This window comes from Leguminivora glycinivorella, chromosome 3, assembly GCF_023078275.1.
Source record: "Leguminivora glycinivorella isolate SPB_JAAS2020 chromosome 3, LegGlyc_1.1, whole genome shotgun sequence".
Taxonomy (NCBI): Eukaryota; Metazoa; Arthropoda; class Insecta; order Lepidoptera; family Tortricidae; genus Leguminivora; species Leguminivora glycinivorella.
The window spans coordinates 27,516,540-27,539,713 of record NC_062973.1 but is presented as its reverse complement, the minus strand read 5'-3'; the positions used below and the strand labels follow the sequence as shown (position 1 = coordinate 27,539,713).

General features: G+C 38.0%; 1 protein-coding gene across 2 annotated transcripts; it reads right to left on the bottom strand.

Annotated features, from left to right (window-relative positions):
• Positions 1-543: 543 nt before the first annotated feature.
• Positions 544-22,466, bottom strand: LOC125242654 (pickpocket protein 28-like). Of its 2 annotated transcripts, none has more exons than XM_048151498.1 (14): positions 22,330-22,459; positions 21,158-21,322; positions 17,529-17,658; positions 16,933-17,012; positions 15,802-15,940; positions 7,000-7,148; positions 6,450-6,558; positions 5,826-5,918; positions 4,485-4,624; positions 3,061-3,191; positions 2,684-2,743; positions 2,169-2,496; positions 1,652-1,819; positions 544-761 (listed from the first exon to the last, which is right to left on the bottom strand). In XM_048151498.1, exons 2-14 carry the CDS (start codon positions 21,319-21,321, stop codon positions 668-670), a joined length of 1,785 nt encoding a protein of 594 aa, XP_048007455.1. In that variant the 5' UTR covers position 21,322; positions 22,330-22,459; the 3' UTR covers positions 544-667. The 2 variants fall into 2 exon arrangements, with proteins under 2 accessions (XP_048007455.1, XP_048007454.1); XM_048151497.1 differs by having other exon boundaries at positions 545-761; positions 22,227-22,466.
• Between the last annotated feature and the right edge of the window lie 708 nt (positions 22,467-23,174).

Here is a 23,174-nt window from a genome sequence, read left to right as displayed (position 1 = left end):
GTATCGATATGTATTCGTCTAGTCAGACCATTTTTTGAGGTTCTCCTGTTTGTACAAAAATAATGTCTTAGTTCAAAAATCATTAATGTTTAATGCTAATACTAATCTAGTTTGTTTTTTTATGGCAGTATTGTACATTAACTAAATCTAAATACAAGATTTATCATTGATACTGAAAGGAAGAAAATGACGATTTTTATTTTATCTTTTATGGATGGGTCTACATGACAGATGTAAGGGGGCCCAAAGGAAGTAACTAAGTTCTGCTAATAAACTAAAAACAATTCTTCAAGTCTACGCATGTAGAACTGCTACAGGATGGGAGAACGTGATTAATAAACTATATTTTAGTACTTTTACAATTTTCACTACTGGGTCGTGATATACCTACACGTGTAAAAGTTATTAGAATAAACAAAATATTTCAGTATTACTAGACGAACTCCACTGCTGTGCATCGGGGCTAGTTCACAGTCATATTCTGTTCATACTTCAAAAAATATTAAAAGGTATCCCACCAATCTCACCATCACCATGCCATACCTACGGCTTACCGAATGTAAATAAAACCATGTGCGAGTGGGTTCCTTAACTACATTTATATTCTTTTATTGTTATAAATACAACTAAAGAATAATAATCTTTCAGGTACATATTTATCTACATTTTACAAATTGCTAGAATCATAAATGTAACTTTCTTTCGGAGGATTTGATGTTTCTTCTTTCTTCGAGTCCTCACGTTTGGGAGCGCAGAACAACCTAAAAAGAAAACATTGTTATTATTGATGTTTGAATACATGGTCGCCATATGAATCGTAACATGTCGCTAAACGCGAGATTTTTTTAGCGCATTAACGTGAGTTTATCCGTATATTTTAATGTCTGCTGTATCATAAAACACATCCTGTTTGTTTCCTGTGTTTTTTCAATAGCTCGCTGTAAGTTATTACGGTAGTATAGCAAGACATCTAAGTTAATCCTTGTAATTATCACATATTTCCCCATTACAAATGCAACTGTCGCCAATAATTCCTTGGATTTATTTTCCTCTCGAATAATTATTTTATTTAAATAATTATGATCTTGACCAACAAAGATTATTATTATATTTCCCTATTAGGTATAGGTATCAACTTCATTTAAATTGGGACTAAGTGGTAAAAAATATTGTTATAAACACTGATTTGACAAAGTAAAGGCAAGACCAAAATGGTTCCACCTCTCATGAGGTCCAGCACACATTTTTTATATTTCGAAAAGACAGAAAACTAAATCAATTTAGGAGCATACCATGGTCCCGTACAAAGTGTACAAACTCATTTCGTGTGTTGAGATTTTTTCGCCGTTTAAACCAGGCAAAACTTTTTTTGAGCATAATTCTGTCCATCAGAGATGTGTGGCGTAGGCGAGAGGCTGGCAACCTGTCACTGCAATGTCACAATTTGGATTAATTTTTAACCCCTTTTTGCCAAGAGTGGCACTGAAACTTAGTAGTTCATGTGCTCTGCCCACCCCTTTATGGGATACAGGCGTGATTATATGTATGTATGTAATTCTGTAAATTGCTTTAGATAAATATCCCGTTACACCAGCCAATGTACGACACAACGGTGGACTTTTTCCTTTAATGCTCCTTTATAGATATTTACTTGATAGAGAAGTAGTAGAAGATCTCAGCGAGCGTGAGGAAGGAGAAGCCGAGGAAGAGACCAAGAGTGCCACCGACGTCGGCCAGGAACTGCGACAGCCCGACCAGCTCCGAGCGCTGCATAGCCACGAAGCGGGGGCGTCTGTAGTAGATCTGGATTTCGGTGAACCTGCAAGAGAAGGGTCACTTTTGACAGTGATCGGGCGTTTCCAATGAAAGCCAAACGGATCCGGAAAATGATTGCTACGTAGCAATTATTAAGGTAGACACTGGACACGACTTGACGTGCACAAATTTTGTCAACCCTAAGGTTCGAAAGAGATAGTGCCATACATTACACATAACAACACGATTCGACTGAACTGATGATGATAAAACATAACTAACTATATCGCGTCTAATTTAAAGCGACCATGAAAAAGCACGAGTACTTTTAGTTGCTGAATTGTTGATGGTGTAGGCAAGAACAATTTAATATTTGGACCTAAAATTATAAACCACATTTATTAGGTACTTACTGTATATCAGTCTCGGTCTCATCATCAACAGACGTATTATTGTCATCAGCTTCAACACTAGTTTCGTCATCTGAAGTTACAGTTTCAGTTTCCACTTCAGTTGAGGTTTCATACGTGTCATCTTCAGAGTCTTCATCATCATCGTAATCATCATAATCATCACTTGCTATTTCTAATTTGTCAAATTCCTTCACTTTCTTGTAATATTCTTTAAGATCGAGCTTGGTAATGACTATATCCGCATCGTAGTTGAGATCTTTGCACGAAGGCAGGCAATCACACTGGTCTGGTTTTCCTTCATGCAAATCTTCTTCTGTGGCATATTGATCTGTAATTGGGACAGTTATTACTTAGTTGAATATCGTCATCAAACATGATAAAATGGTTTTTACTTATCTCTCTGTTTTAAAGATTATTAGTCACAAAATAAATAATTGTTTATCGAATTAAAAATTAAAGAATCGAAGTGTCTTTTTATTCAAGTATTTTTTTCCCTTATGGACAACAAGACATACCTACAGCTTTTTCGAGGCATAACATCATATCTGCATTGCATACAGGCGTGCTACTATTCCCTATAAAAATAAAAAGTTATTAAGTATATGAACATATTACATCATTTTTATTTACAATATTTTTAATAATTAAAACGAAATACGGCATCGTCGCAACTCCGATGACCGCTTTCTGTATTTTGATCCTTGATTCAGCCATCTAGTAGTACTTTCAAAATATTTTTCGTGATTCTTTGTTATGAGATCGTTTGTTGTATCATCTGGCTAGTTGTCGTCATACCAATATTTATTTATTTTTTATTTACTCGTATAATATATCAAAATGGCTAAAGCCAAGTCTAGGGAAGTATCATTAAGTACTATAAATTATTTCTTACTTGGCATATAGAAACTGACGCATCCACAAATTTTAACAGTGTAATTAGTAAGGCATTCCAGCTGGCAGTTAAGAGATGTATACTTTTGAAAAAACTGCAAATATCGCTCATTTGGGAAGTAGCATTGACGACTGCAAAAAAGAATTAAATTATAACAACCTGTCTTCAATTCTAAAGAAATGTGGCTAAATAATTCCTGTTCCATCTTTAATTTTTGGTCGTTAACAAAACATCTTTTGAAACTTAGTCAACGATACATAATAGTACATTTCGTTATAAGTGCGAGAAGTATGTCATTACTTCACGAGTCCCGAGACATTTTGCCACGAGCACGGCACGCGAGTGGCAAATCTCGGGACGAGTGAAGAATGACATTCTCGCACGTGTGAGGAACGACGTTTTTTAATACAGTTGCGAAAAACACTACTACAACGAAATAAAAGAATCCGAACTCCGAATTTTCGCATTGACATTGACGCAGTATATTTGATAATTCAAAGGCGTATTTTTGAAGTTTTTAAACTTGCGAGCTATATTTTCGATTTTGCTATTCATCCAACACAATTTATTTCATTGGGTACCATAAAAACATAAACATTTACGATTTGAGACGATTGCTAAATGTATACTAATATTTTAATTCAGTCGACCCATTTATGCCTCGATACGAGTATATTGCAAATAACATTAAATAATTATGACAAATCGCGTAACATATTAAGGTTTTTGAACGTGCTTGCATTAAGAGACAACTCTTTTGACAGAAGACGCGTTTCGTTTCATTCTGTTTACACGACTCATTGTGACCTATTTTTTGAAAATATAAACCATTTTATAAATTATGTATAATATGACTAACAGTCAACAATTACATAGAAAATATCAATGTTTTAAATATTAATGCCTTAATAGTATGTTTATAGTTTTATTCCGTCTTAGTAAACTAGACTAATATTAAAACAACTAGGTAAGTAGTCGTAAAATGGAACGTAAACTTTTTACGCGCTAGTGCGTAAAAACCAACTTCTCGCACGCTAAACAGCCAAAAAACGGACACTTTTTGAGCAACTGTATTAAAAAAATATTTTCACACGCAACTTTAGATTCCACAGTATAAAATGAATCCTTATTATAAAATTTAATTAATACTAAATAAAATATAGAAGATAGAGGGATAAGCCGCGGAGCACCTGGATGACGAATGTCCAGACAGACATGACGGAGCTCGGCCTAGCCCACGGCGATGCTTATCAGCGGAGCAAATGGCGACTCAGGATTGAAGCCATCCTCGAGTAACAGAAATGGCGAGGCGAAAGAAAGAGAATACTAAATAAAATAAGATAAGTGGCGTAAACGAAGGGAGCACTGGACGACTATAACGGCTGAAATGATGATGATGAAGTAAAATACGGATGAAATATTACATGTCTGGAGAATAGTTAGCAAGTTCGTCGGCAGTGTCCAGGATGTCCAGTTTGATGGCAAAGGCGGTGGTCTTCCCGGGCTGAGCTACGTAGTTGTGAAGAGCGCCTTGCGGCATATCCGCAGGGTGGTGGAAATATACCTGAAGTAACCAAGATTTTTTTTTTTAATAAATGGGCTTACTCTTGACCACAGACTAGCCAAAGGCAAAGACGTGGCCTACGATGGAGTGAGCTCGCCCAGAAGATGCCCATGACCATGTGTGTTTTTTATGACCATGTACAAATATTTAACTTGTAGTTTTGTGTATGGTTCCAATATAGACGCAAGATTGAAGGACATATTCACACTTAGGTACATGATAATTATAAAAAAATAAAACCGCCTTCAAAAATAAGCGCGTTACAAAACACGGAGAAACTAAAAAGCCAAAAATAATAAACCTTTCAATTCAGATTTCTTATCGTATTGCAATAAGCTAAACATCCAAATTATAAACAAATCAATTATTTTTGGAGTCGGTACCAGCCTGTGTATGGTTGGGTGGGGCAAACAGGCAATAGCAAGGCGACGAACAGGTCTGGTACCGACTACAAAAATAATTGATTTGTTTATAATTTGGATGTTTAGCTTATTGCAATACGATAAGAAATCTGAATTGAAAGGTTTATTATTTTTGGCTTTTTAGTTTCTCCGTGTTTTGTAACGCGCTTATTTTTGAAGGCGGTTTTATTTTTTGTTAAAAAGTTTATTTATTTGTTGATTTTTAGTGGTTCCTAGTGATATTATATGTATCCGTCCGAATACATGTACAGTAGTGAAAGAATTATCCTTTAACTCCTAACCATTGAGGAGTTGACCTTCCATCATCAGCTCAGCCACATAAAATTATTACCATTAGACGTAAATACTGGTGTACCTTTGAAAAATAGACTAAAAACATTACATGTGCCTATAACATTTGAAGAGTTCCCTCGATTTCTCCAGGATCCCATCATCAGACCCTGACTTGGTGCCAATGGGACCATCTCGGGGTTATACCGGTTCGATCAAAAAAAAATTTTTGAAAATCGGTCCACGATTCTCGGAGATATCGAGTAACATACATACAAAAAAAAAAAATAAATAAATAAAAAAAAAAAAAAACATTCAGTCGAATTGAGAACCTCCTCCTTTTTTGAAGTCGGTTAAAAAGGCAAATTTTAAAACTGGAATCTTTAGAGAAACAAAAAATGTTAGTTTGATATTTACTGGGTTTTGAGCCAATATTTTACCAACTTCTCTTAATAACAAAATGTAGTATTAATACCATAAATGTGCTATGTGCCTGATCGCTGACTTACCATATAGCCGGGCCGAGTATGCCTGTCGCATGTGAAATCTCTATCAGTAACTTCTTTCAGTGATATGAAGAGATCTTCGTACGCTCCATTTGCCTAAATAAAAACAAATATACTTATTAAGTATGACATCAATCGGCATATTTTTTGTCGGAATATCAATCGGGTATCCAATTATCGTGATATTAAACTCATTCACTCAGTTTAGAAAACAAGGTTTAAAGTTTAATTCTTTTAAAATCTATGGAATCTATGAACAGGGGGCCGATTTTTGAGTCTCACGCGTTCGAATTCAGAAAATTGTCACTAAAAGTAATAAGCAAGTCACCGTTTTCAACCGGTATTTTAGTGACAAAATTCCGTACGCGACATTCAAAAATCGCCCCACAGGTTTTGCAATTAAACAGGTTGTGATGTGTTTTTTTTTTTAAATCACTACATAGTATAAAACAAAGTCGCTTTCTCTGTCCCTATGTCCCTATGTATGCTTAAATCTTTAAAACTACGCAACGGATTTTGATGCGGTTTTTTTTTAATAGATAGAGTGATTCTAGAGGAAGGTTTACATATAGGTATAGTACCCGTGCGAAGCCGGGGCGGGTCGCTAGTATTATATAAAAGTAATACCCGTCCACGTCTTGGGAATACGTCACTGGAAGAGGTGTTGTAGTTTTTCTCCAATGTCCACCCTTTTTGGGCAGTTGAGGAGTTTAAGTAGTAGCGTTTTTGGTGCAAGCTGGAAAAAATGGAAACAGTCAACGTGATCAGGAAAGTGAGTGATTAACAGTAATATAAACTTGATCAATTCAATTCAATTCTTTATTGCTTCCATGTTGGTACAAAATTATTACAGGTGGCAGATATAAAAGGCAAGGCACAACACAACATGAGACCCTGTTAGGGTATTGCAGATATTGCAGGGTAGGGTATTGCAATATACAGGATAGTGAGTCAGTGAGGGTAGTTACCAGATCTCGAGCTGTTTAGGGAAATAGTTTTAGAAGACCTTTCATCAATTTCAAATTAAAGAAAAAAACGAAGAAGTAGCAGACAAAGGTAATTTTTGAATTAACGGACGAACGACCAAGACCACATTAATTTACGAGACTTGTAAGTCTAGCACAAAATAAATCACACATTTAACAAAGTTAAAGGCAAAAAATGTCACAACCTTTACCTCTTTTTCCGAAAAATGTCATTAGTAGCCAAAGTATTGAAAGTGTAGCAGATACCGTCTGCCGTCAAAACAGGGCGAAATTTTTTTATACAGTCGATCTCGTTTCGCCACCAGCACTCCTCGAAAATGTCCTCACGTTTGGGCACCACCTGTAAATACAATATATTTTGGTAAACTCTGTTTACCAAAATACGGTTTATCGTTATCTCTAACAAAAATCCTATTAAATAAAAATAAATAATTAACCAAAATATAACTATAAACTACTATAATACATTTTTACATACATTCTTCTAAATAAAATATTTTAAAACTTAAAAAATAAAAAACAATGTAAAATAAATATACGTACAAACAGAATTGACGATTGCATTTGTTATTAGTTAAAACTAGATGCGAATACAAAAGACTACGTCACCGCTCCAGATAAGCGATAGGCGCTGGTCAACGTATGAGGCGCATTCGCGCTCGCATTTCCTACCACGGCTCCGACAGCGAAAGGTCAAGTTACCTAAAACTCTCATAACGTCAGACGACATGGAGTGACAAATTTATTTTAATTTTTAATTTTTACTACAATTAAATGTGTTAAGTGCCAGTTTTTCCCCAAATAGGGTGAGTGTTTTGAATATTTTGTAGAACTAGATTTAAGGTTTCTTCCATAGTTCATAGTCTTAATAAGGAATCATTTTCTTCATTCAATCATTATTCATTTATTTCTTTCTGGGTTCATCTTTCTCTATCCGCTTAGTAACAATATGTTTTCCTTAGAAACAATGTTGGAATTAACAAGTTTCTCGATCTTTCTAGAAATATGGTTCTACCCGCTTTATAAAAATCTTAATCATTCTTGTGGAATTTTCGCTTAATTTTAAATTAAATGCATATAAATAGAAACCAATCTGTAGTTAATCTACATTAATAATGTTTTTAAAAGTTTTTTTATTAGCAAAAGTACTTTTAGTTAAATAAAAATTACTTCCTTTTTGTTAAAAAAAAAAAATGATGATTTAACTTGTGACTGCCACATCATTGATTACCTTTTTTAACGCTTTGGGGTTCACTAAACCAGCCTACATCTCATTAGCACTTTTAATTTGGCCAAAGTTCCGGATGTCGCAGTCACTTGTTCGAAATTGGACTTTTCTTGAAACGGCCATTTTACCGGAATTCCAGGGAACAAGTCTGGGGTCGTTAACTGGACCCACAATTTGGATGCGCGCGCGCCTGCACACGTTCCGGAAGGTTCCGGAAGGAAGACTGGCGGTCCGGAACGGCCTCTGATGACGGCCACGCCCAGTACGACTTCGGCGGCGTAGTGCAGGGAAGTGACCCCTAACAAGGGCTTGTTTCTTCTTTTATTGTGACCGGCCAGCTCAGGAAATACCTACCCACGATCCTGGATAATTAGATAGGTTTTTTCATTTAAAATATAGTTTGTAAAATTTTTCTATCGGAGTTTTTTTCTTCTCTCTAGTTTTTTTATTCTACCCTAGTTTATGCGACGCTAAACGTCACATTGGCGCCCACACTGGTTATTTTCTGAGCTGTGCATGTTTGAAGCAAGTCCTTGGCCTTTTTCTTCTCTTGGTTTTCTTTGGTGTTGGTGGCTTTTTAATATTTTCACCTGTAATTTTCTTCTAGTTTCTAAGTTTGATTTCTGCAGTTGCTTGGTACGTGGTTGTACTATTTACATTATTATTATTACAGCGTTCATTTGTAGTTATTTATAAAATAATATTGCATATTTCCTATTATAAAACTTCTAAATACGTTTATAAAAGTCTATCGAGTCCTACATTCCACTTACTCAGCAACTAAACCTAACTGCTTTTAATCAATTGTAATCAAAACACACACTTGTCTCAAAACATGGCGTATCCTATTAAATATTTGTCACTCCAAAAAGCTGAACTTGAATATGAGGTGATTCTCAGAGGTGGTTCAACTGGTTCGGTACAGGAGCTTCGAAGCCAGATAATTAAATTAGGAATACCTCCTGAGGACATTTTAGAATCCCATTTAGAGCCTGCGGTTGACCTTGACGCTGTTAAGGACAGTCTTGCTAAGTCCCAAACGATGTTGACCTCACTCAAGTCTAAATTTGATAAGACCCTGTTCTTACGAACTGAAAACCTACTACATCATATATATCACAGACTTAGGCGAATCACGAACGTCGGTGCCACGTTAGTTGATCAGCACAAAAATTATTGCACTTCCTTTAACAATCAATATAAAGAAATTACAACGCTGAGACCGGCATCTTCAACTTCTAATATAAACGCAGTCTCAGTTCTGGAACCTGAGGCTACAGTGGTTCATTGCGATCGCAACCTAACCTCCGACTTAGCAAAGCTAAAATACTCGGGCAAGGCCTGCGTGTTTTCTTTCATTCAAAGAGTTGAGGAGTTCGTGGAGGCTAGAAATATATCAAAGGAGCGTATTTTGAAATTTGCGTACGAGATTTTTACGGAGGACGCGTTACATTGGTTCCGATGTAATAAAGAGGCTTTCCAAAGTTGGGACGATGTCGTGGTTCTATTAAAAAAAGACTTCAGCCCAAGAGATTACGATTATCGCCTTACTAATGAGATAAAATCTCGCACGCAAGGGGAGCAGGAAAATATATCTATTTACTTGTCTATTATGCATGGCATGTTCGCGCGCTTGGTTAAGCCGTTGTCTGAGGACGAAAAGCTCGAAATTATTCTACACAACATCCGGCCATGCTATGCAAGCACTCTGGCTGCTTCGCCCGAAATCAAGGACCTGAAGACTCTTAAAAACCTTTGCTCAAACTATGAGGACATTCAATCACGCTTGTCCTTGTTTCACGAACCACCCAGAGTGACTTCTGAAACCCCAGCCCCAGATTTTGCCTACACTAAACATCATAAAAATAATAATTACTATACAAATAAAAACTATCAAAGTACAAATACAAATGAAAGACAGAAAAATTATTACAATCAAAATAAATATCCTAACTACTCCGGCTCTTATAACTACAACAAACCTAAACCTACAGATGAAAAACCTAATACTACTAATGCTGTACAAGCTTCACCGAGCAGTTCAACTAAAGTAAGCGCCACTTATGGCTCGCGTAAGTACTGTCCTCGGTGCCGCACTGATACACATTCCTTAAAAGAGTGTAAACAACCTCACTTCCCAATCTGTTTTAAATGCGGCCAGAAAGGTGTACGTTATCCTGAGTGTAAATCTTGTAACTCGAAAGACACAAAAAACTAAATTCGGTGGATTGTAGTGCGAAAGAGCCTTCTAATATATCCAGTGATAAATTTAATGATACAGAGTGGAAATCTTGGCTCAATTTTATATCAAAATTTTTCACTTGCTATTCAGTCACTGCAATCCACGATTCAGGTAATATAAATAGCAGACCATTTGTGTCAGTTCAAATTAACGGTAAAACACTACATGCTTTATTAGATACTGGTAGTGGTTACACAATTCTCGGCAATAATTATCATAAGGTTTTCTTGGATGCGGGTTTCAAACTAAATACTAAAGAAACTCTGAATTTGTATGGAGCTGGCAAGCATAGACTGAACAATATTGGTATGATTAATCTGCCTGTCTCGTTTTTAGATCAGACTCACATCTTGAGGGCTTACATAGTACCAGAGGTAGAAAACTCCTTAATCTTAGGTATGGACTTCTGGAGACTTTTTGATTTGTTCCCTAAGCATCTAGATGCTGTTATTTTACCTAAGGATGTCGATCAATTAAATACCTTAACACTTGACACTCAACCCACACACTTGTGTGACTACGATCATCTCTCTCCTGAACAGAAGGTTACGGCTGACCATATTACAGCTCAATTTCGCAATATTTCATATGAAGAGCGCGGTCTAGGACGAACTTCTCTAATTTCTCACAGTATAGATACGGGTGATGCTTTGCCTATACGTCAGAGATACTATAGAATGTCTCCTGAAAAACAGAGAATACTAAATGCTCAACTTGATGAAATGCTACGTGAAAATGTTGTAGAGTCTTGCGAGAGCCCTTGGTCGTCCCCAGTTCTTTTAACACCTAAAAAAAATGGCGAAATGAGATTGTGCTTGGATAGTCGTAAACTGAATGCAGTTACTATCAAAGATGCCTACAGCATTCCTTACATTTCAGAGATACTTGATAATCTGCGTGACGCTAAGTATCTGTCTAGTTTGGATTTGTCGAAAAGTTTTTGGCAAATTCCAATCAAGAAAGAGGATCGGTGTAAATCAGCGTTTTATATTCCTTCGCGCGGTACTTTTCAATTTGTTTCTATGCCCTTTGGCTTAACCAATGCTCCGGCAACGCAACAAAGACTGGTTGATATGTTGTTCTATGGGCCTGATTTTGAGCATAAAGTATTCGTCTACATCGACGACATTATCATTGTCTCGTCATCCTTTGAAGAACATATCTCCCTGCTGGTTAGAGTTCTGGAGAAACTTAAAATGGCAAACTTAACCATTGGATTCCAAAAGTGCCAATTCTTTAGGAATAAACTGTCGTATCTAGGCTATGTAGTGGATAGAAACGGTCTACAACCAAATCCAGAAAAGATAGAGGCGATCGTGAACTATCCGACACCTACTAACCGTAAGGAAGTTCGTCGATTTCTTGGAACGGCATCTTGGTATCGTCGGTTCATTCCAAATTTTAGTACAATAGCGGCACCACTAAATAAACTTACTTCTCAAGCTAAAAACTCTCCGCCTTTTTATTGGTCTACAGAAGCTGAAAATGCTTTCCGTACTCTAAAAGAAGCTTTAATATCTTCTCCTATATTGTCGTGCCCAGACTATTCGCAGCCCTTCCAAGTACATACAGATGCGAGTGATTACGGCGTTGGCGCGGTTCTTACACAACAGCTAGACAATGAGGAAAAAGTTATAGCCTACATGAGTAAGTCCCTTTCGAGTCAAGAGCGTAACTACAGCGCAACGGAACGAGAGGCACTGGCTGTACTTACGGCGATCGAACACTGGAGATGCTACTTAGAGAACGGCCAAAAGTTCGTGGTGTACACCGATCACTCGTCCTTAAAGTGGTTCCTAAATTTAAATAACCCTACGGGTCGCTTAGCTCGTTGGGGAGTGCGCATGTCCTCATTTAACTTTGAGATCAAACATCGTCGCGGTTCGGAAAATGTGGTACCAGACAGTCTCTCACGTTCTGTTACTATTGCCGATATTGACGAGATTCCAGTAAGTGGTGACATGTTTTATTCTACGAGTGACTCATGGTATTTAAACATATACAACGGTTGTCAAAATACTCCTACTTCATTTTTAAACTACAAAGTAAGCAACGGCAAACTATTTAGGTTTAAAAAAGCTTAAATCCGCTAACACGAGAGTTCGAATGGAAAGAAGTTATTCCTCTAGAATTTAGACTCAATACTATACTTAAATATCATTCGGAACCTACCGCTGCCCACTTAGGAATATATAAAACGCATAAACGGCTTTCTTTAAATTATTTTTGGCCCGATATGCATCGCGATGTAGTTAAATTCGTTTCAAGTTGCGATATCTGTTGTGCTCATAAGCATGCTACTCATGCTACTCTTGGCGTCATGGGCCGTCCTAAAGACTGCTCACGCCCTTTTCAAATGTTAAGCATGGATCTCATAGGTCCTCTACCTCCTTCTAGACAACAGAATACTTTTATATTCGTTGTGACATGCTGTTTTTCAAAGTATTCTCTTTTATTTCCCATTAGACGCGCAACTTCCGAGATTATAGCAAAACTAATCGAGGAAAAAGTTTTTTTAGTTCATGGCATTCCCAGTACTGTTCTCATGGACAATGGTAAACAATTCACGAGTAATGTATTAAAGAAGTTGTTTAGTGATTATAATGTGCCTAATGTAAGATTTACGCCTAAATATAGCCCACAGATCAACACTGTTGAACGTTACAATAAAGTTATTGTTACAGCAGTGTCATCTTATATAGAAAATGATCAACGGTTTTGGGACATCAATCTACCTAAAATTCAATTCGCTATGAACACAGCTGTAAATGAGGTGACAAAGTATAGTCCTGCATTTCTTGTCCATGGCCGAGAATTAGTCACTAGCGGTTTACACTATATCGATGTTGAACTGGACGACGAAATAATTTTTGCCCCTAGAGATGAATATGCCGAGAATATAGGTCATTTGCGAAAAATATTCGACAAAGTCCAATCCTCTCTAGTTCAATCCCATACTAGGAATAGTGAACACTATAATCTACGCCGTAGGGATCACCATTTCAAAGTTGGCGATGTAGTTTGGAAGAAAACGTTTTACCTTAGTGACAAAAGCAACATGTTTTCCAAGAAACTAGCTCCTAAGTATGTCCAGTGTAAAATCGTAGCTAAGAAATCTAATTTAGTATATGAACTAGAAGACATGCAAGGGAACAATTTAGGTGACTGGCATATTAAAGATTTCAAATTGACTAATTACAAAGTTTAACTGGACTGCAATAATCATCTATCAATAATTTCTGTATTAATTGTCTAAATTTAATTATCAATCTCATAACACGTGCTTGTAAACGCTAGTGTACTTCCGAAATATCCTAATATTCTATCACTATTAAACATTACAAACCCCTACCGGTTTGAAAAGGTTATTACCTACAAAATAAATTGGTTAGCAAGTTTTTTACAGAGACATTAATTTGATGGATTCGATTACACCATTAATAATTTTAACTGAGGTTGATGATTAAACTAAGTGAAGAACCATTAATATATACATAAGAGTATGTATACAATCGTAAAAGTATAATACTCAGTCTGTTAGGACGCGAAAACATAAATAGAAATGTTTATTGCTTACCTGCTTGTGTGAAGAATGAATGAAGTGGAGGAGTATGATGAGATGGAGGTATGTTTGATAGTTGTGTATATATTGAGCAGACGACAGAAATAGCGGGTTTTCCCAGAAAAACCCTAACCTAAAAAGAGGGGTATGTAACGGTTTATCGTTATCTCTAACAAAAATCCTATTAAATAAAAATAAATAATTAACCAAAATATAACTATAAACTACTATAATACATTTTTACATACATTCTTCTAAATAAAATATTTTAAAACTTAAAAAATAAAAAACAATGTAAAATAAATATACGTACAAACAGAATTGACGATTGCATTTGTTATTAGTTAAAACTAGATGCGAATACAAAAGACTACGTCACCGCTCCAGATAAGCGATAGGCGCTGGTCAACGTATGAGGCGCATTCGCGCTCGCATTTCCTACCACGGCTCCGACAGCGAAAGGTCAAGTTACCTAAAACTCTCATAACGTCAGACGACATGGAGTGACAAATTTATTTTAATTTTTAATTTTTACTACAATTAAATGTGTTAAGTGCCAGTTTTTCCCCAAATAGGGTGAGTGTTTTGAATATTTTGTAGAACTAGATTTAAGGTTTCTTCCATAGTTCATAGTCTTAATAAGGAATCATTTTCTTCATTCAATCATTATTCATTTATTTCTTTCTGGGTTCATCTTTCTCTATCCGCTTAGTAACAATATGTTTTCCTTAGAAACAATGTTGGAATTAACAAGTTTCTCGATCTTTCTAGAAATATGGTTCTACCCGCTTTATAAAAATCTTAATCATTCTTGTGGAATTTTCGCTTAATTTTAAATTAAATGCATATAAATAGAAACCAATCTGTAGTTAATCTACATTAATAATGTTTTTAAAAGTTTTTTTTATTAGCAAAAGTACTTTTAGTTAAATAAAAATTACTTCCTTTTTGTTAAAAAAAAATGATGATTTAACTTGTGACTGCCACATCATTGATTACCTTTTTTAACGCTTTGGGGTTCACTAAACCAGCCTACATCTCATTAGCACTTTTAATTTGGCCAAAGTTCCGGATGTCGCAGTCACTTGTTCGAAATTGGACTTTTCTTGAAACGGCCATTTTACCGGAATTCCAGGGAACAAGTCTGGGGTCGTTAACTGGACCCACAATTTGGATGCGCGCGCGCCTGCACACGTTCCGGAAGGTTCCGGAAGGAAGACTGGCGGTCCGGAACGGCCTCTGATGACGGCCACGCCCAGTACGACTTCGGCGGCGTAGTGCAGGGAAGTGACCCCTAACAAGGGCTTGTTTCTTCTTTTATTGTGACCGGCCAGCTCAGGAAATACCTACCCACGATCCTGGATAATTAGATAGGTTTTTTTCATTTAAAATATAGTTTGTAAAATTTTTCTATCGGAGTTTTTTTCTTCTCTCTAGTTTTTTTATTCTACCCTAGTTTATGCGACGCTAAACGTCACATGTTTTAAAGGAAAAAATGGAAATTACTGTTTCGGTGGGACTTGAATTCGCATCTTCAGCCAACAAAATTAAGCTACGGAAGCCATGCCGTACTTCGGAAATCTCAAAGATTGTGGAGATTCGTTAGCAGACGTGTCAGCTTGTTAAAAAAAAAATTGTTAAGTTAACTACCTCTTCATTTATTAATTTATGTTTAAGTATCTGTTTTCGACACTCAAAAATATCTGTAAGACCGCTTGTTGTCTGTTCGTTTAGATCAAAATATTTGGCTTCTCTATTGTTCCTTTTTATTTCTGCATATATCATTTAGTCAAAAAACAGACCTGTAGATTCGGTCTTGAATTATTGGCACTGGTTTAAAAATTATCCGTTTCAATAATAATTTGTCATTTTTTTAACAGGCAGGCAAACAAGTACAAATTCGTACCTATATTCAAATAGCAACATTCTTAAATTTAAATTTGACATTTCTATAAACTTACCTCGTAAAATGTATTTATGTCAATCGTGTAGTTCAACAACATGTCCGAAGTATCCTCGTCACCATTATCACAGAACACCATAGTGGAATGCAGTTTTTTTAGATCTGCAGTAGAATTATCTTCTGAATTTAATCTGAAACTACACATGTATACATTCACATTTGTATTCCTAAAAGGACTAGACAGAGCATATGAAACTTTTTTTATGAAATAGGCAGCAAACGAGCAGACGAGCCGCCTGATGGGAAGCAATCATCGCCGCCCATGGACATAAGCAAAATCAGGGGAGCCACTTATGCGTTGCCGACCTTTGAGAACCCTAAATACCTGCTTCTTGAATAACCCCATATCATAGCCCAAGGGGAATACCTCAGAAGGTAGTTCATTCCACAACTTGCACGTTCTGGGCAAAATGAACGAGGCCCGTTTGTTATTGGTTTGCCACGTGTCGAGAAAGTGAGGATGAACTTTGTTTCTTTGGTCAAACGGGTCATGTTTCAATGCCACTTTTAGCCACATTTACGGAAACTGAATTGTGATATTGTATTGACAGGTTGCTAGCTGCTACAAATCGGTAAGTCGTCGTATTTAGGTAGCCCTTGACAGTTTCTAACAGACTCTCTTCTCAGTCGTCATGGCTGAGGATCGTGACCAACAGTGATTTCTCTCCACTTGACGCGGTCTAGGGCCATAATTATGGACTGCCAACTGCGTATTAATCATTTCAACATTTCTTTTGCGAACATCCAAGGAGTGGAATGCCCTGCCTGAGTCTGTGTTTCCGCATGAGTACAATCCAGGTCTCTTTAAAGCCAGTTTAAATAGGTATCTCATAGGTAAGCGTGCTCCACGGCAGACCGCATCATCACTTACCAGCAGGTGTGACCGTGGTCAAACGTCTACCTCTTCACACTAAAAAAAAAAAAAACGTTTTCTGAGTACCCACAACACAAGCATTCTTGAGCTTACCTTGGGACTCAGTCGATCTGTGTAAGAATGTCTTATATTTATTTATCTATTTTTTTTTCCTTCACGGTGTAACAGACTGGTGATGACAATGTTCTTCCTGTATGAGTGCGGTTCTGTATTCATGACATATTAGCTGATGTACCTACCTTGTACATTACTTACTTTAAGAGTTCACGAGTATAGTTGTATCTTTTCTGACTTATCCTTGGCTGAGGGCATATTGTGACAGCAGGGAAAGGGTACTGGAAACACAAGGATCATTATGCACATTTTATTCATTCAAATATCATGTTATCAAGTAATTAATCTAAAATATTATGGGTGCAGCGTTATAAAGTACCTACCCGAGGAAAAAATTATCTATTCTATTCCATACTAATATTATAAATAGGAAAATGTGTGTGTCTGTTTGTCCGTCCTTCACGGCAAAACGGAGCGACGAATCGACGTGATATTTTAAGTGGAGATAGTTGAAGGGATGAAGAGTGACATAGGCTATTTTTTGTCTCTTTCTAACCCCCCACTTCCGTAAAATCCCCATTTTCCGGAGCATTTTTTGTATGGAGCATTCCGCATTTTTTTAATCAACGCGAGCGAAGCCGCGGAAAAAACTAGTGAATCATAAATATGTGACAAAAATACACTATCGAACGTATTCGAATAATGCTTCCAAGATATGAGTAAGATGTCACAGTGATATATCTTATTTAAATATAATATAGTAAAGTTCGAATTGGGCCGTCATTTTTTAAACCTACCTCGTTCACAGGTACTAAGCGTTCTTTTAAAGTAACCGCGACTCCACTAGTATCGTACTTCACGTAAGATCTATAAACCATGAACACACACAGTGCTGTGCTGAGGACGAACGTAGAAAACCAAAATAATCTGAAATTAATTGTAAAGAGATCATTAAATTATACTTCTGCTACAAAAACACTAGACACTGTATCCACCATCGAGTAACCTGCAATAGTAGCTTGTAAACTATTTCTTGACTATGTACACAATACTCCAAAGGGGACACTAAAATTACAAATAGCTTGTGCATTATTTTACTTACGCACGCAACAAATAAATAAAAAATGAAACCTAATTAAAAATACATCTGATTTCCTTATGATAATTAAATTAATTGAAAAACAATTAGTAAATACAAATAAAGTAATGTGTACAAAAATATCAAGAAACATTTTGGAATGGCATCCGGCTTGAAGCCTTGTGCCACTAGGCCTATTATTCAATATGATAGGCTTAATATCGAATGCGCCACAATTAAAATAATGCTTATAATGTTCAAACAAAATACGGAATTGATTATTAATAAAATATACTTTTGACATTATCTACATCGTAATTTAAAAAACCGGCCAAGATCGTGGTCGGGCCACGCTCAGTGTAGGGTTCCGTAGTTTTCCTTATTTTTCTCAAAAACTACTTAACCTATCAAGTTCAAAACAATTTTCCTAGAAAGTCTTTATAGAGTTCTATTTTTGTGATTTTTTTTTATAATATTGTCTTCGGTTACCGCGATAGTTACTCATGAAATAAAACTATGGAAACGGATTAAATCGCGTATAATGAATTTAAAATACATCCCCGGATCATCCGGGGGATGTATTTTAAATTGTATTTTTTTATAATTTTTAAATATATGGTTCAAAAGTTAGAGGGGGGGGGGGGCACTTTTTTTTTCCTTTAGGAGCGATTATTTCCGAAACTATTAATATTATCAAAAAACGATCTTAGTAAACCCTTATTCATTTTTAAATACCTATCCAACAATATATCACACGTTGGGGTTGGAATGAAAAAAAATATCAGCCCCCACTTTACATGTAGGGGGGTACCCTAATAAAACATTTTTTCCATATTTTATTTTTACACTTTGTTGGCGTGATTGATATACATATTTGTACCAAATTTCAGCTTTCTAGTGCTTACGCTTACTGAGGTTATCCGCGGACGGACGGACGGACGGACAGACAGACATGGCGAAACTATAAGGGTTCCTAGTTGACTACGGAACCCTAAAAACAGGTTTGATGGAACGGCCAACTAGCCTACGTCGCATTTGGCAGTACGGGTCAGCAGATTGGGACGGATTGCGAGAGTTTTACGCTTCGTACCCATGGAGGCAGCTTTGTTTCGCATCAGATGATCCAGACTCCTGTGCGACAAATGTCGCTGAGACAATACAGCTGGGAATGGATTGTTTCATTCCCAACTCGTTAGTCGCTGCAGGAGCAAAGAAGCGACCTTGGTTTAACCGGCCCTGTAAGGAAGCTACAACACGTAAGCAAGCCGCTTACAGGGCTTGGACCAAGGCCGTAGCTGATAAGGATCCGAACGTTACTGATGTGAAACGTAAGCTGAACGCTGCCTCGAGGTCTAGTAAAAAAGCTATTGCCAGAGCAAAGTTCGATTTTGTCGGCAGATTTGGTGAGAAACTCGCAGGCTACCCATCCGGGAGTCGCGCTTTCTGGTCTCTTGCCAAAGCTGCCGAGGGGAACTTTTGTCGGTCGTCTTTACCACCACTGCGAAATGCTGACGGTAATCTGGTCCATAGTGCAAAAGAGAAAGCCGATCTTCTAGGTATTCTTTTTGCCTCGAACTCGACTGTGAGCGATGACGGTAGCACCGTGCCGCCTACCATACCGCGGTGCGCACACTCCATGCCGGAAATCCGCATCTCCCAGAAGGATGTTCGGCGGGAGCTACTGTCCTTAAACGTTCACAAGTCGAGCGGGCCAGACGGCATACCAGCAGTTGTGCTCAAACGCTGTGCTCCAGAGTTGTGTCCCGTGCTAACGCATCTCTTCACGCTTTCTATTAGCAAACGGGAAGTTCCATCTTCGTGGAAAACGGCCCTTGTGCACCCTGTCCCAAAAAAGGGCGACAGATCGGATCCATCAAACTATAGGCCTACCGCTATTACCTCCCTTCTCTCTAAGGTCATGGAGCGTGTAATTAACTCGAAGCTCCTTGGATACCTAGAAGAACACGATCTAATAAGCGACCGCCAGTATGGCTTTCGCCACGGTCGCTCTACTGGTGATCTTCTAGTGTATCTAACTCACCGCTGGGCTTCGGCCATTGAGAGTCAAGGTGAGGCATTGGCAGTTAGCCTAGATATAGCGAAGGCATTTGATCGGGTCTGGCATAGGGGCCTTTTGTCGAAGTTACCATCTTATGGACTGCCCGAGGGATTATGCAAATGGATTGCCAGCCTTTTGTCCGGCAGACGCATACGAGCCGTAGTAGACGGTAGCTGCTCCGATAGCATGGACATAAACGCTGGCGTCCCGCAAGGTTCTGTGCTATCCCCAACGCTGTTCTTGCTGCATATCAATGACATGTTGTCTATCGGCGACATCCATTGCTATGCGGATGACAGTACTGGGGATACATTTTACACGGGCCGTGCTAATATCCCTCGTTCAGTGGTGCTAGAAAGTCGTGAAAAGCCTGTGTCGGACATCGAGAGGATTCTGTCCGGAGTCTCGGTGTGGGGTCGGGACAACCTAGTCTGTTTCAATCCCACTAAGACACAGGTGTGTGCGTTCACCGCTAAGAAAACCCCATTTACTGTGGTTCCACAGTTTCAAGGCACAGCCCTTACCTTGTCAGGAAGTATTGGGATCCTCGGAGTCGACATTTCGAGTAGCGTCCAATTCCGTTGTCACTTGGAAGGGAAAGCTGCGTTGGCATCCAAAAAGCTCTGTGTGCTCAACAGAGCGAGGGGATACTTTACTCCGGGGCAAAGACTTCTTTTGTACAAGTCGCAAGTTAGACCCCACATGGAGTACTGCTGTCACCTTTGGGCAGGAGCACCTGAATACCAGCTTGGACCCTTTGACTCGATCCAGAGACGCGCTATACGAATTGTCGACGATCCCAAACTCACAGGCGGTATTGAACCCTTAAGTCTAAGGAGGGACTTCGCCTCCTTATGTGTGTTCTATCGCCTGTACAATGGGTTGTGTTCTGAAGAACTGTTTGACATGATGCCAACGGCCACTTTTTATCATCGCACCGCTCGCCATCGACAGGGCGCTCATCCACACACCTTGCAACCTAAATGGTCGCGCACCGTGCGGTTTCAGAGGAATTTCCTCCCACGAACGCTCCGGCTGTGGAATGAGCTCCCTGTCGAGGTATTCCCGATGAACTACAGTATGGGGTTCTTCAAAAAAGGAGTGTACAAGTTTGTAATGGGTCGGCAACGCGCACGTGACACCCCTTGAGTTGCGGGCGTCCATAGGTTACGGTGACCGCTTTCCATCAGGCGGGCCGTATACCTGTTTGCCACCGACGTGGTATAAAAAAAAAAAACTTTCTTAAAAAAAATATTTTATGCTCTAAAATAGTAAAATCAACTCCATACCTCTCTAAAAACGAAAATCCTTTTCCTGCGATGTATTTTAACCCATTTAGTGTAGTGTTTTCCGCAAAATCGTGAAAAATTTGTACCAGAAAATTATGACACAGTCCACTTCCAATTTTTCTCCTTTCTGGTTCCATTGAATTTTCTTTAGTGATTTGCGGCATTCTAAAAAAAAACACAATAAACATAAGAATTATACCCAAGGAAAGATATTTTCACACTAAGAAGATAGCACTAGCAAGAGTAGTAATCACTTTATTGTATAACAGGTTTTTTTTTTATTAATTATATCATGCCACTCTAGATCCTTGCCTTATTAACACCGTGCTGTATTTGTCATGGAAGCTACTTCGATTTTCACTGTGAAAAGGTTCTACAGTGGTCAATATGGTTCAAATGGGTTTATTTTGCGCCTCTTATGTCATCATCATCCTCCTTGCGTTATCCCGGCATTTGACGTAGGTACTAGTTTTACGAAAGCGACTGCCATCTGACCTTCCGACCCGGAGGGTAACTAGGCCTTATTGGGATTAGTCCAGTTTCCTCACGATGTTTTCCTTCACCGAAAAGCGACTGGCAAATATCAAATTACATTTCGCACATAAGTTCCGAAAACCTCATTGGTGCGAGCCGGGGTTTGAACCCGCGACCTCCGGATCGAAAGTCGCACGCTCTTACCGCTAGGCCACCAGCGCTCTTGTGTCTTGTGTTTGCGTCTCTTGTGTAACTCACTTTGTTATTCTGTGGCCTTTTTCACAATAGTGACAAATTGTCGCCCGACAGTGACATTTCGCCTTTCATTGCCTGTTCAACAAGGAAATATTGACGCTGAGTAACAAAGTTACTTATCAACCCAGAAATAGGCACAGAATTGTCAATGTCAAGTGTCACTGTGGTAAAATAGGCCACTGTAAGCACCTACTTTGATATCCCCAGAAAACACTGATCAGGCAACACAATGAAATATCAACAAACAAAGTATTCAAAGACGACTGTTCACGTCAAAGTTTTCTAGTAACTATTAACTAGTCTGTATTTACTTCAATGAATTAACTAATGCAGCACTTACCTTACTTGTGACCTAGAACTATTTATTAACAGCTGTCACGCTAAACTGATGGTGTTAATTAATTCGGAAAATCCAGTTTAAACATTAATGGTATTACTTTTACCTTCAAAACAAAAAAATACTCTCTCTGTCTAAAACTGAATCACAAAAACATAAGCCATTATTTAGTTCAATTCTCACTCATGGCAGTAATCCTTTAAATAGGTATATTATCTATTCTAAACACCACAACAGAGTTGGTATAAAGTTCAAATCGTACTGATCCAACAAGTCTATATTAATAATAAATGCAGCCTTTTAGAATTGTTTTTCGGCGCATCACATCCGCGATCCTTAATGATTTTTAAAACCGGTCAGGTAAAAAGGTATTCCTGTTTCAAGGTCAAATTAAATATGTGAACCAAGTTTTTATTACTGTGACGGGTAACGTTAGTGCATCGAGTTACTAGGGATTGTAATCCGGTACAGTGAATCCGGTAATTCGCCCAGATCCGGCATTTTTAGGAGCTTCCTGCTTCGCAGAGCTAAACTATTAAATGAACCAATGAAAAATTAACCGATTCGGAGCCTTACGGTGTTTCGGGTGCACTTGTTGGACGCTTATGGCATAAAAATACTACCGGATCCGGTTAAAATCATTGGATAGTTGGAGAGTTAGTTGCCTTAGTAAGAGTTTGAGACTATGCTACAATAATGATAACTAAAGAAAGTAAGAAAAAAAAGAACAACGCCACCAAATCGCTCCTTGAAAAACATAGTGACACTATCCAAAAAACATAGGTTTTTAGTTAACAACGCCATCTAGGTCGCGCATTCATAACGAACGCAATGCAAAGACACCTATCGATTTAGCTCGCTTAGAAGCGACAGGGGGCGCTAATGTCACTATGGCGAATAGTGGGAATAGACGCGTGGGGGACGGGAACAATGTCATGTTTGCATTAATGA

Coding starts and splice junctions, on each gene's coding strand:
- LOC125242654 (XM_048151497.1), bottom strand. CDS start 21,321: ATGCCGCAAATCACTAAAGAAAATTCAATGGAACCAGAAAGGAGAAAA. Junction 17,013..17,528: donor GCTTAGTACCTGTGAACGAG/GTAGGTTTAAAA, acceptor TTGTGTTTCCAG/TACCCTTTCCCTGCTGTCAC. Junction 7,149..15,801: donor ACATAAATACATTTTACGAG/GTAAGTTTATAG, acceptor TTGTATTTACAG/GTGGTGCCCAAACGTGAGGA.